Here is a 12,458-nt window from a genome sequence, read left to right on the forward strand (position 1 = left end):
TTGGCAGTTGTTACTAGCCAATGAGGCAACCCAAAATGGTATAATCAGACCAGCCACCAAGGTTTCAAGCTAACTATATTGTCCCCTGGGCAAACAGAGAGAGCTTTGTGATCATTCACTTCTTAAGACAGCCCACCAAGTCCCTATCATAGACAGTGGGTTGCTAAAGCAATAGAGACCCCAGCAGAGGAAGTCTCAGGACCATTCTTTCAGACATACTGATGACACCAATGGATGCCAATGGAGATACTCTCAGTAGGAAGGGCCAGGAGCACTGGGACAGACTAAGGAACACACTGCATGTCAAGAGAAGGGAGCCAACAGACCTGTAACTCACAGTGCAGAGGTGCTTGGGAATCTCTCTCTCTCTCTCTCTCTCTCTCTCTCTCTGCCCCACCCCTGCTTGTGCATATGCTTTCTCTCTCTCAAAATAAATAAATAAACTTTAAAAAATGTTAAAAAAAAAAAAAAAGTCCCTAGTTAGTCACACAAAGGCCATTTCTTTATTCTTCAGTTTCTCCATTCCTCCTAATTCCCCAATTATTAAAAGAGCATGGCAAAAGACCATAGCCACCTATGAAATGACTGCCATTTAAGGTAAATATAACCACAGAGATGGACATGAAACAAAAAAGATTTTATGTAGTATTTATTATTTTTTTTTATCTCATCCTAATTTTGGCTTTATTCCTCATCTCCCATTCCCATTCTTTTCTGGGAAATTCAAACTTGTTTTTTTTTTTAACAAAATGTTTAAAATCATGAGTATCTAGATTTATAACAAAATTTCTTTCCTCCAAAGGGGCGGGAGGCAGGGGGAGACACATCTTTTATTCTTATGCAGCATCTTCAAATATGCATGTTAATATATATTTTATAAACTATTTAAAATAAAACCCTTCATCCTTTGAGGTTATTGATATTTTCTAGTTCACTGACACATCTCCCATAATACATTAATTCTATCCATCTTCATGAATGAGGTGGGAACTATACTAAAAAATAGGATTTTAATCCCTGAGGTGCCAGTTAAAATGGACAAGGTTGCCATTGCAACACAAGATTTTTAAAAATCAGCCTTAAATAATAAGCATAAATCATGCTATCTGGATGAGAATCACCTCCATAGCATGGGGTCATTTAGAAAATTGCATTTACTGGGTTAAGTTCACCCTGCTATTCCTAGCCTTCATGCCATGAAAATCTTCCTTTTGTAAAGGAATAACACAAAGCAATGAAGTCTGCAGAAACTTCTGAGATCCTCAGAAATCAAGAGAAACCACAGTCCCGTTTCTCTAATCTCCACCCACATTGTTGGAGAGGGTTTTCAGCACCGTTCCAAGACCTGGAAAGGTTGATGAACTGACTTGGGTTTTCTACTTCTCCATGAATTTAATCGAAAAGGAAAGATGAGTCCTCCTGTCTGGGAAATGGGCGTGTCCTGCTTATCTCTGCCCCCAGGGCTTAAGCAGAACTGCGTTCAGCCCTGTGCCCAGCGGGCCCTGGCCCTCCCCGGCGGCTTCCTGAGACGCGGGCATCCGTTCCCGCCCCTAGTAGTAGCGGTTCAGGCTCCTGGTCCCGGGCACCTCGGGCTGGCCATTCATCCAGATCTCCCTGATGATGCGTTCCCGCTCCTCCAGTCGCTGGGCGCGCTCCAGCTCCTCGGCCGAGGTGAACACGTTCTTGTTCAAAGTCCTCTCGAAGCGGCGGTGTCTCCTGACAGAGATGTCAGACGCCGTGTCAGAGCTGCCGTCGTCGCTGTCGCTGCTGTCGCTGCTGCTGTCTCGGTCTTGCAGGAACTTCTTCCGGGGACGCTGTCGGCAGTCTGTGTGGCAAGAGATCCTCATCACCAAGGCGGCCAGAGTGAGCACCAGCCCGATGCACACGCCGGAGACAAAGTACAGAGCTGCGCGCTCGGGGTTTTCTGCGGGAGGAAACAGAGGCATTAGAGATGTCGACTCCAGATGCGCAGAGGAAACAGAGCTCCCGCCCACCTTGCACACGTCTCAGCACACCTCAAAGTTCCGATGGTTACACATATTGCCTTCCTATGTGACAAACTGCATACTGTATTCAAAACATAATTATCAACAAGTACTGAATCTGGGTATAGGATGTATGGGATTCTTTTCCTATATCCTTGTAACTTTAAATTTGAAATAATTTTGAAAAAAAGATAAAAGAAAGAAAAGTATTATTTAGCACCGATTATAAGCACAAGTATACTTAGATGTCATTTCTTTAAGAGATGTATGTGTCTAAGGGCACCTGGGTGGCTCAGTTGGTTAAGCCCATCTGACTCTTGATTTTCAGCTCAGGTCATGGTCTTACAGTCCTGATATCCAGCAGGCTCTGTGCTAGGCATGGAGCCTGCTTAAGATTCTCTCTCTCTCTCTCTCTCTCTCTCTCTCTCTCTCTCTTTCTTTCTCTCTCTCTCTCTCTCTCCCCCTCTGACCCTCTCCCCCACTCGTGTGCATGCTCAATTTCTCTGTTTCTTCTCTCTCTCTCTCTCTCTCATAGATGTATTGTGCTTAAAGCCCATTTTTGCCTATATGGGAAAATTCTTGGCTTCTGAATATGCTCCTACAACCCCTGAATAATCTTTTAAGCACAGCTGTAAGCAGCAGCAGTTGCTCCTGCTTCTTCCTCTTCTTCTTCTTGACAACAAATTTATAAATAAAACCAAGGATAGCTGCCTCTTATTCTAACTATACCATTACAGGTCTAGTCAACAAATGTAGTTAGCTTCCAAGATGCTCCCTGCACCACCCCCCCCAACCTCTTAGTATTCAGACTCTTGCACAAGCCCTTCCCTTTGAGGGCTGGACCTAATGGGCTGGACCCAGTCAAGGATTTCTAACAAATAGAATATGGCAAAAGTGATGGATGAGTCTAAGATTAGGTTATATAAGACTGACTTCCAATTTGCTTATGCGCTCTCTCTCTCTCTCTCTCTCTCTGGCTTTTCTCACTCACTTGTTCTGATGGAGCCAGCTGCCATGTTGTGAGCTGCTCTATAGAGCGGCCCACATGGCAAGGAACTAAGTGTAGCCTCTGGCTAACTGCCTGGAAGGAACTGAATCATGCCGACGGCCATGCGAGTGAATGTGGAAGTGAACCATGCCCTCCTAGTGCAGCCCTGGCCTTGCAGCTAAGCCAGTCTCAGATTCCTGACCCACAGAAATGACAAGATAATAAATGTGTATTGTTTTAAGTTTTAAGTTTTGAGGTATTTTGCTTTGCAGCAATAGATAGCTTATACAATCACAGACTGAAAGGCCAGAGTAGGTAGTTTATAATAACCTCATCAGGTAATTGGTGGGGGAGAAATTTGAACTTTTCCTTGGTGAGAAAAGAAAATAATCATTCTGTTGATGTGCAATATGCTTAGTGAGCCCAATGATGATCCCTGTATGATGTGCTCAACAGGATGAGAGACTTGGGGTGAATAACCTTCCCTTTCTAGGCAAGTATGAGAACATAGGGGCATGCCTGGCCTTGAGTCACAGGGCATAATCAATGTGATATGACCCAAGATTGCCATCAACAAATTAGTTTTCCATAATCTGTATTCACTTGTAAGTATGAATCAAAATACACATTGTTTTGTAGATTTTTAAAGAATGTAAGTGGTATCATATATATATATTTTTAATTTAAGAATATTTTTTAGAGAACTTTCCAGATATGTCAACAGAATTCTTTCTGACTGCTGCCCCGTGTTCTGTAGCGTGGACATATCAAAGTTTATTTAACCATTTCCTGAATACTATCAATATAAGTGGTTTACAATTTTTTTACTATTTTGAGCAATGCTAGAGTCAACATGCTTGTGTTCTTGTACACATCTCTTTATACACATGCAGAATTATTTCTACAGGTTAGTTACCTAGAAATAGAATAACTGCATCGAAGGGCATAGGCATTTTGAAGTTTTATGCATCCTAAATTGTACCCCAAAAAAAGGCTCTATCAGTCTAAACACAGCATATTGAACACATGTGTTTATGATACCTCCTTCTCTCCAAAACTCCTGCCAAAAAGACAGTTATGTGAATAAAATAGATATAAATTAGAGGTATGAAGAGGAGTGAAGAAAACAGAGGACACTAATAGTAGATGCAAGAGTAGTCAACAATGTAAATGTGGTGAAAGGGAAGTGACATCAGTATCATAGCAGTGTAACATATCCCTACTTTTTGTGTCTCTTGTTTTTAACAGCTAATTAAGCATCCATCCACAAACAAAAGTGTCTCTGTGGGAGTCTTGTGATCCAACAACATAGCCCAAGAAACCCGGGAGGAGTCTCGCCCACCTGATCATCCCATAATAGACCACAGACAGACTTCAGTTTGGGCTGTGGAACTAGCAACCCCAACCCCAACCCTTCCCAGCTGTGTTTGGGGAAAATTTTGAAAAGTGCTGACTTGGATGAAACAATTCCAGCACATCGCTTAAGGAAACAAACAAACAAACAAACAAACAAACAAACAATAAAGGGGTTTGAAGGAACTTTTCAGGCATTGCCCCTCCCCTCCAAGTTGACAGCACAGAATTGAACTATCCGGTGGCACCACTCTGTGGGGGGAAGTGAGAGATGTGTGTGAGTGCCTGGTTACCCCAGCTACGCTGGATGCAGCAGGGAAAAACGCATTTCCCTCCAGGAACATCCAGAGTCTGAAGTGGGACCCCCATGATTGAGGGGAGGGAAGAAATTGGGAAAGAGACAGATAAGACTATCAAAGGGCATTAAAGAGACATGGTTCATGCTGACTGCACTCAGGATGTCTGGAGAAAGTCCACCCACAATCCACTGGGAGAACCTCAGCCAAGGATCTCTCCACCAGCTGACAGACACCCCTCATGCCCCACGTGCTAAACCTACACTTTCCCTTGCTCTAAGGTGGCTCCTTACTCAGGCTCCAAGATTGGCAGCAAAAGAAAGCTGGGTAAACTAGAGTGCTATCAAAAAAATAGACTAGGATCTGTGGGCAAGAGAGAAACCAGAAACTTGAGCTGTAGCACCACCTTCTGGAAAACAAAAGGGAGGTTTCTAGTAGCCAGCCAGGTGAGCTGTAAGAAGATCCAGAAAAGACATAAAAGCTTTAAAAATTTTGCCACAAGAGGGAGTAAGAAGTGTGGAGCAGGTGTATAAATGCAAGTCCAGATAAAACAGGATCAATGAACAATATACTCCATCTGAAGGCAACTAGTGAAGATTTGAGGAAGTGTCTTTTACTTTAAAGACAAAGCAGCAACACAAAGCTATAAGGAACATGAAGAATCAAGAAACTTATCACCACCAAAAGATAATAATCCTTCAATAAAGATTTCAAAGACATGAAATCTTATGATCTAGCGGGTAAAGAATTCAAAATAACATGAGCTATAAAGAAACACAGACGACAATTCGATGAAATCAGGGAAAAAATATATGAACAAAATGAAAAATTTAGCAATGAGATAGAAACCTTAGAAAAGAACCAGACAAAATTCTGGAGCTGAAGAATTCAATGATTGAAATGAAAAATGCAATAGAGGGGCGCCTGGGTGGCCCAGTCGGTTAAGCGTCCGACTTCAGCCAGGTCACGATCTCGCGGTCCGTGAGTTCGAGCCCCGTGTCAGGCTCTGGGCTGATGGCTCGGAGCCTGGAGCCTGTTTCCCATTCTGTGTCTCCCTCTCTCTCTGCCCCTCCCCCGTTCATGCTCTGTCTCTCTCTGTCCCAAAAATAAATAAAAAACGTTGAAAAAAAATTTTTTTTTAAAAAATAAAATAAAATAAAGAAAAATGCAATAGAGAGAATCTGCAGCAGAGATCAAATGGAAGACAAAAATAAGTGACCTAGAAGCCAGTTGTTTTCAAATAACCCAATCAAAGGCAAACAGAGGGAAAAAAATGACAGAGTGAAGAAAGCCTATGTGACCTGACCATTCAGTCAGATGTACAAATATTAGCATAATCAGAGTTCCAGAAGGAGAAGAGAGGAGGAAGAGGCCAGAAAGATTATTTTTAAAATAATAGCTGAGGGCTGCCTGGGTGGCTCAGTCGGTTGGGTGTCCAATTCAAGTTTGGCTCACCTCATGATCCCAGGGTCATGGGATCAAGCCCCACATTAGGCTCCATGCCGAGCATGCAGTCTGCTTGGTTGTTCCTCTCTCTTTCCCTCTCTCTCTCTCTCTCTCTCTGTCCCTCCCCCCTGCTCATGTGTGCTCTCTCTCTCTCTGTATAAATTAAAAAAAAAAAAAAAAAATAGCTGAGAACTTCCAAAAACCGAGAAGAGGCTTTGGCATCCAAGTTCATGAAGCTATTAGATCACCCTATTATCTTAAAGCAAAAACACCTCCAAGACCCATTATAATGAAATTAAGAAAAAGAATCTTAAGCACATCTAGAGTAAAAAAGAGTGTAACTTATAAAGGAACACCCATTAGGCTATCAGTGGATTTCTCAGCAGAAACTCCACAGGCCAGGGGAGAGTAGAATGACATACTTAAAGTGTTGAAAGAAAAAATTGCCAGCCAAGAATACTCTATATGGCAAAGTTATCCTTCAGATATGAAGGAGAAATAAAGACTTTCTTAGAGAAACTAAAGCTGAGGCTATCCTACCTTACAAGAAATGCTGAAAGGAGTTCATCAAGTTGAAGTGAAAAAATGCTAATTAGTGACATGAGAACATCTGAAAGTATACCACACACTGGTAAAGGTAAATATGCAGTCTGATTTTTTTTTTTAAATTTTTTTTTCAACGTTTTTTATTTATTTTTGGGACAGAGAGAGACAGAGCATGAACGGGGGAGGGGCAGAGAGAGAGGGAGACACAGAATCAGAAACAGGCTCCAGGCTCCGAGCCATCAGCCCAGAGCCTGACGCTGGGCTCGAACTCACGGACCGCGAGATCGTGACCTGGCTGAAGTCGGACGCTTAACCGACTGCGCCACCCAGGCGCCCCAGTCTGATTTTAAAAACTCTAATTCTGTAACAGAATCACGTATTAGCCACTAAATGATAGTATAAGGTTAAAGGAAAATAGTATTAAAAATAACTATAACTATTACAATCTATTAATGGACACACAATGTAAAAAGAGGTAAATGGTGACATCAAAACTATAAAGAATAAAATGGTGGATCTTTTGTATGCAGTTGAGAAGCTTTCAATATTTTACTAGTGACCATGATGTTAGCTTTGGGTTTGTCATATATGGCCTTTATCATATTTAATTATGTTCCTTTTATACCCAATTTGTTGAGGATTTTATCATGAAAGAATGTTGTATTTTGCCAATGCATTTTCTACATCTATTGAAATGAACAGGGAAACAGAAGGAAGTGAAATCACTATCTTTAAGAGATGTCTGCATTCCCATGTTTGCAGCAGCATTATTCATAATAACCAAGACGTGGAAACAATCTAAGTGTCCATCAACAGATGAATGGATACAGACAATGTGTTGTGACCATAAGTACATTATTGCTAATTGAGATAAGTCAGACAAAGTAAGACAAATACTGTATGTTATCACTAATATATGGAATCTAAAGAGGCCCTCCTCACAGAAACAGAGGGTATAGTGATGGAACAAGGGCTAGAGAATGAGAGAACCGTAGCTGTGTTGTTTAAGGCTATAAATTTGTAACCACTAGATGAATAAGTCCTGGGGATTTAATGCACAGCATAGTGAATTACAGAAAACAATATTGTATTACAGGCTTCAAAGTTGCTAAGAGAACTTAATTGTTCTCACCACAAAAAAAAAAAAGAGATAATAATTAGGGGACGTGAGACACATGGTAGCTAATGTATGATGGTAATCACACTGCAATATATGAATATGCCAAGTCCACACCTTGTCACCTTAAATCTATACAATGTTATGTCAATTATATCTAATAAGAATTAATTGCTTGATATAAATAAATACATGTTCAGTGAAGGGGGATGAAACTGAACTCTGTCTGGTTGATATCCAGCAGAAACTGAGAGAACTGAGGCAGCTCTTGCCTTAAGGAGCAGACCAGCAGGGAAGCAGACCCAATCATTCTAGGACCAAAGGGAAGAGCTATTACGAAGCATAAAGAGGGATCTCTGGAAACATAAAGATAAGTGGAAAAGCTAAAGTTCAGATATGGGGCTCTGAGGAGGCTTTCTAGAAAAGATACCCAAATCCATGCTTTTACCAAGATGGAAAGCCATTGGGCAGAACTGCATCAGTTTGAAGCCTCATCTAAGTCATTTCTTAAACACCACTTACCTACCCCACTGAATTGTGGTAAGGGTTAAAAGTATTACAGATGACCAGCATAAAAGGATTATCCATGATCTTGACAAAGATAGGCATTCAATAAATAATAACTCACTCTATTTATTTTCTTCCTCCCTCTCTCCCTCTCTTCCTTCCTTCTGAGTTCTCTCCCTCCCTCCCATCCATCCCTCCATCCATCTAATCTATCTGTTTTCCTCCCTCTTTCCCTTTCTCCCTTACCTTCCTTCCTTTTCTCATCCCACCCTTTCTTCCCTGTGAATGTATTTCTCCATGTTTTTCACACCCTGCCCTCACAGCCTCCCATTACAAGTGGTTCTTGGGAACCACTATTCTCCCCTCTCCCAGCTTAACTAGTCCATCCTGTCCTGCTACTCCAACCAGAAAACATACTTTTTTGCCTACAGCAGTCTCAGACAAGGATTCCTAGAGAAGCCCAGCAAAAGCAATGAGAGAGAGCAAGGGAGTTTACTGGGCCTTACTGGATCCTGAGGAGGTGACTCAGGGTTGATTTTCACAGCTGATATAATTTGTTTTGGTTTTCTTCATCATGCTTCTGCAAAAATCGAAACTGTAGCTCTATTGTGGTTGTTTTTTCTCATCTCTGCTCCAGGTCACTTCCTCTTGGCCAATGATCCACCCTGGTCTTGGCCAGATCCAGACAGCTGTTAATTAGCCAGGAAGTAGAGTGGGGAGGGCTATTGCCGGTTGTTTTCCCTCAGTAAATAAAAATAAATGTATTGCTGTATCTTGCTTCCTGCAGGGTCATTGTTTTCATGAGCAGGAAAAGGCTCTATGTGGAGGTCCTGGGACTAATTTCATTTGCACCTTCAGAGGTCAGACCATGCCCAGCAAACTCTGCAAAAGAGCAGAAGCAGCCCAGGCCAGATCAGCTGGTCTCCGTGCAAGTGTAATTGGTTCTCCTGCCTAGACTTTTCTTGTTGGCCTCAAAGCTTGCAATCCCTTGACTGGAAAGAAAAAAAGTTTTACAGATAGGTTTTAAAGAGAGTAACGGGGCTTTTGTTGTATCAGAGAGTATTCAGCATCATTTCTTCTCTGAACTCTTCAGGCATTGCAAGGATTCCTCTTTATGAGATTCTGTCCCTCACCATAAAGAAGCGAAGACTCCTACTAACACTTCTGCCCTTTCTGAAATGCTGGAAAAAGCTTCCCTCCTTCTTCCATCCCTGACTTGTTCTTCCTCAGGAAGAGGGAATATTGGAGAATCCCTGCCCCACTAGGCTGGCTCTGGAGTATACTCCCTTGCTTTCACCTCTTTTGAGGCCATCCTCACCTTTTTGAGACCATCCAGGCCATAAACACTCCCCGAAAGAGGCCTTCTGTTCCCTTACCCATCATCCTAATCCACCCTGCTCACCTTTCTTCACCTGTGGCAGGAAAGACCTGCCATCGTATCACCCCAGGACTAAGGGGAGCTAGGTAGAAGGCCCAGAACATTCTCTGTTGTGGCTTAACCACTGCTATAGTCAGTACCCTATTCTGATGCGTTTCTGGCTCCTTGAGTCCGGAAGGAAGAGTGTGATTAATTAGCCCCTCCAATCTAGGCAGCACTTTATGTAGTTGTATTGTAATTAGTTATATAACTACTATTTTTCCCATATAACAGTGAGAAAATTGAGGGCAGAATCCACATGATTCACTTTGAATTTCCAGAGCATCTAGCATATTGCCTTGCTCATTATGTGTATCTCACAAATATTTATTGAATTAAACCATGAATACACAGTTTCTAAAAGTCCAGTTAATAAACTTATTGTATGTTGATTAACATGTATATAGATGTATGTAGGTGTATATATGTGTGCATACATATAAATGTACATGTATGTGTGTATATAGCATTAAAAGAGTAGGGGATGACAAAAATTTGTAAAACAACCATAAGCTCACAACCTGAATATAACTACATACTGTGTAGTGTAGTGAATGTTCTTCTGTTCTTTTTTCCTGTCATATGAATATGTACATATTTATTTATATTTACTTCATTATATTTATATAGTTTATAGATTTTTATCTGCATGGGTTTTTTGTTTGCTTTTAAGACTTTTTACAGCAGTTTTAGGTTCACAACAAAATTAAGAAGAAAAGACAGAGATTTCCCACATACTCCCCACCCCCACACACCCATAGCCTCTCCCATTATTAACATCCCCTACCAGAGCGGTACCTTTGTTACAGTTGATGAACCAACACTGACACATCATAATCACACAAGGTCCATAGTTTACATTCGGGCTCTAGGTGTTGTACATTCTGTGAGTTTGGACAAATGCATAGTCAGAGTACTTCTGTGTGTAACACTACTTCCTTTTCCACTTGCTTGTTTCATGTGTTGCCTTAGAATGCATTCTCAGAAAAGGAATCATTCTTGTTAAAGTACGCTTTTTTTTTTTTTATGTTTATTTACTTTTGAGAGAGAGACAGAGACAGAGACAGAGACAGAGTATGAGCGAGGGAGGGACATAGAGAGAGGGAGACACAGATTCTGAAGTGGCTCCAGGCTCTGAGCTGTCAGCACGGAGCCCAATGCAGGCCTTGAACTCACGAACCCCAAGACCATGACCTGAGCCAAAGTCAGATGCTTAACCGACTGAGCCACCTAGGCGCCCCCTCAGAAAAGAAATCTTTGTGTTAGAAGGGATATATTTTTATACCTCTTGATACATATCACCAAGTGGCTTTTCAAAAGTAGTACATTAAATTTTCTTGCCATTGGCTGTGAATGAAAGTACTACTTTTACCAAACCCTCTCCAGGAGAGTATATTCCAATTGTTAAAATTTGTTCAAATATTATAGGTCAATAAAAGGTTACTTTATTCCACAAAAATTTACTGTTAGTTTACAGTGCCTTCTGGGCTAAAGACACAAAGGTTCTCAACTCTCACAGGATTTCCAGAAGAGGGATGACACAGAACAGAAACTATGGTACTTTCTCCAAGCTCCAGATTTGTGACTATTAATTGAGTTATGGTGGGTTAGGTCCCCTCACTGTTAAGACACAATCTTTCTCAAGCCAGTCTCATAGGAAAAATGATTCAAATTCTAGCAACCTACTACATAGTCCACACCACTGTACTTATAATTACATATTCAAAGAATATTAGTTAAATGAAAAAATGATCCCCAAAACTTCTGCATTGGAAAAAATTATTGTAAACAAAGTTAAAAGACAAATGCCAAAATTATGAAAAATGTTTGAAATATGTAACAGAGACAAAGAGCTAGTGCATAAAGAGCATTCTAGAAAGAGCATTAAGAAAAAAGACCAACCAATAAAGAAAATGGACAAAAGATACGAACAGTTCACAGAAAAAGAAATACAAATGGCCCTTCAATATATGAAAGGATGCTCACCTAGAGCAGGAATTGGCACACTATGGCTCATAAGCCAAACCTGACCACCATCTGTTTTATTATTGGCACACAGCCAGCCGCTTCATCTATGTTTTATCTATGTCTGCTTTCATGCTATCAACACAGGAGTTGAACGGTTAGAACAGAGAGACTGTTCTCTGTTTATCTGACCCTTTACAGAAAAGGTTTCCTGACCTATGACCGAGAGAAACAGAAATTAAATGATATTTATGTATAGTTTTCATTTATCAGATTGTCAAAGACCCAACAGTTGGGAAATACTGTTGCAGGACCTTCTTATGCATCTTAAAAAGAGTAAATTGGTAAAATTCCTTCTTAAGTGGTGCTTTGATAATATTTATCTTAATTAGTAATTTATACATTGATCCAACAATTCCACTTTGGGGAATTTATTCTACAAATACACTTGAACATGTGTATATGCCATGGTTTGTTTTATTTATTGCAACTCTGTTGCCCATTTGAATTTTTTTTTTCAACGTTTTTTTTATTTATTTTTGGGACAGAGAGAGACAGAGCATGAACGGGGGAGGGGCAGAGAGAGAGGGAGACACAGAATGGGAAACAGGCTCCAGGCTCCGAGCCATCAGCCCAGAGCCTGACGCGGGGCTCGGACTCACGGACCGCAAGATCGTGACCTGGCTGAAGTCGGACGCTTAACCGACTGCGCCACCCAGGCGCCCCTCTGTTGCCCATTTGAAAAGATTTGAATCACTCTCACCGGCCATCAGCAGGGCACTGGTTAAATTATGGTTCATCTGTACATAAGAACAGGATATAGTTGTCTAAAAGAATA

The 12,458-nt window shown here is 41.2% G+C and overlaps 1 protein-coding gene across 1 annotated transcript in view; it reads right to left on the reverse strand.

Annotated features, from left to right (window-relative positions):
* Positions 1-479: 479 nt before the first annotated feature.
* Positions 480-12,458, reverse strand: part of EVA1A (eva-1 homolog A, regulator of programmed cell death) — a 47,329-nt gene continuing 35,350 nt past the window's right edge. Inside the window, exon 4 of the mRNA XM_042932814.1 lies at positions 480-1,924. Coding sequence (XP_042788748.1) covers positions 1,551-1,924 — 374 coding nt within the window. The 3' untranslated portion in view covers positions 480-1,550. The remainder of the gene's footprint in view (positions 1,925-12,458) is intronic.

This window comes from Panthera leo, chromosome A3, assembly GCF_018350215.1.
Source record: "Panthera leo isolate Ple1 chromosome A3, P.leo_Ple1_pat1.1, whole genome shotgun sequence".
Taxonomy (NCBI): Eukaryota; Metazoa; Chordata; class Mammalia; order Carnivora; family Felidae; genus Panthera; species Panthera leo.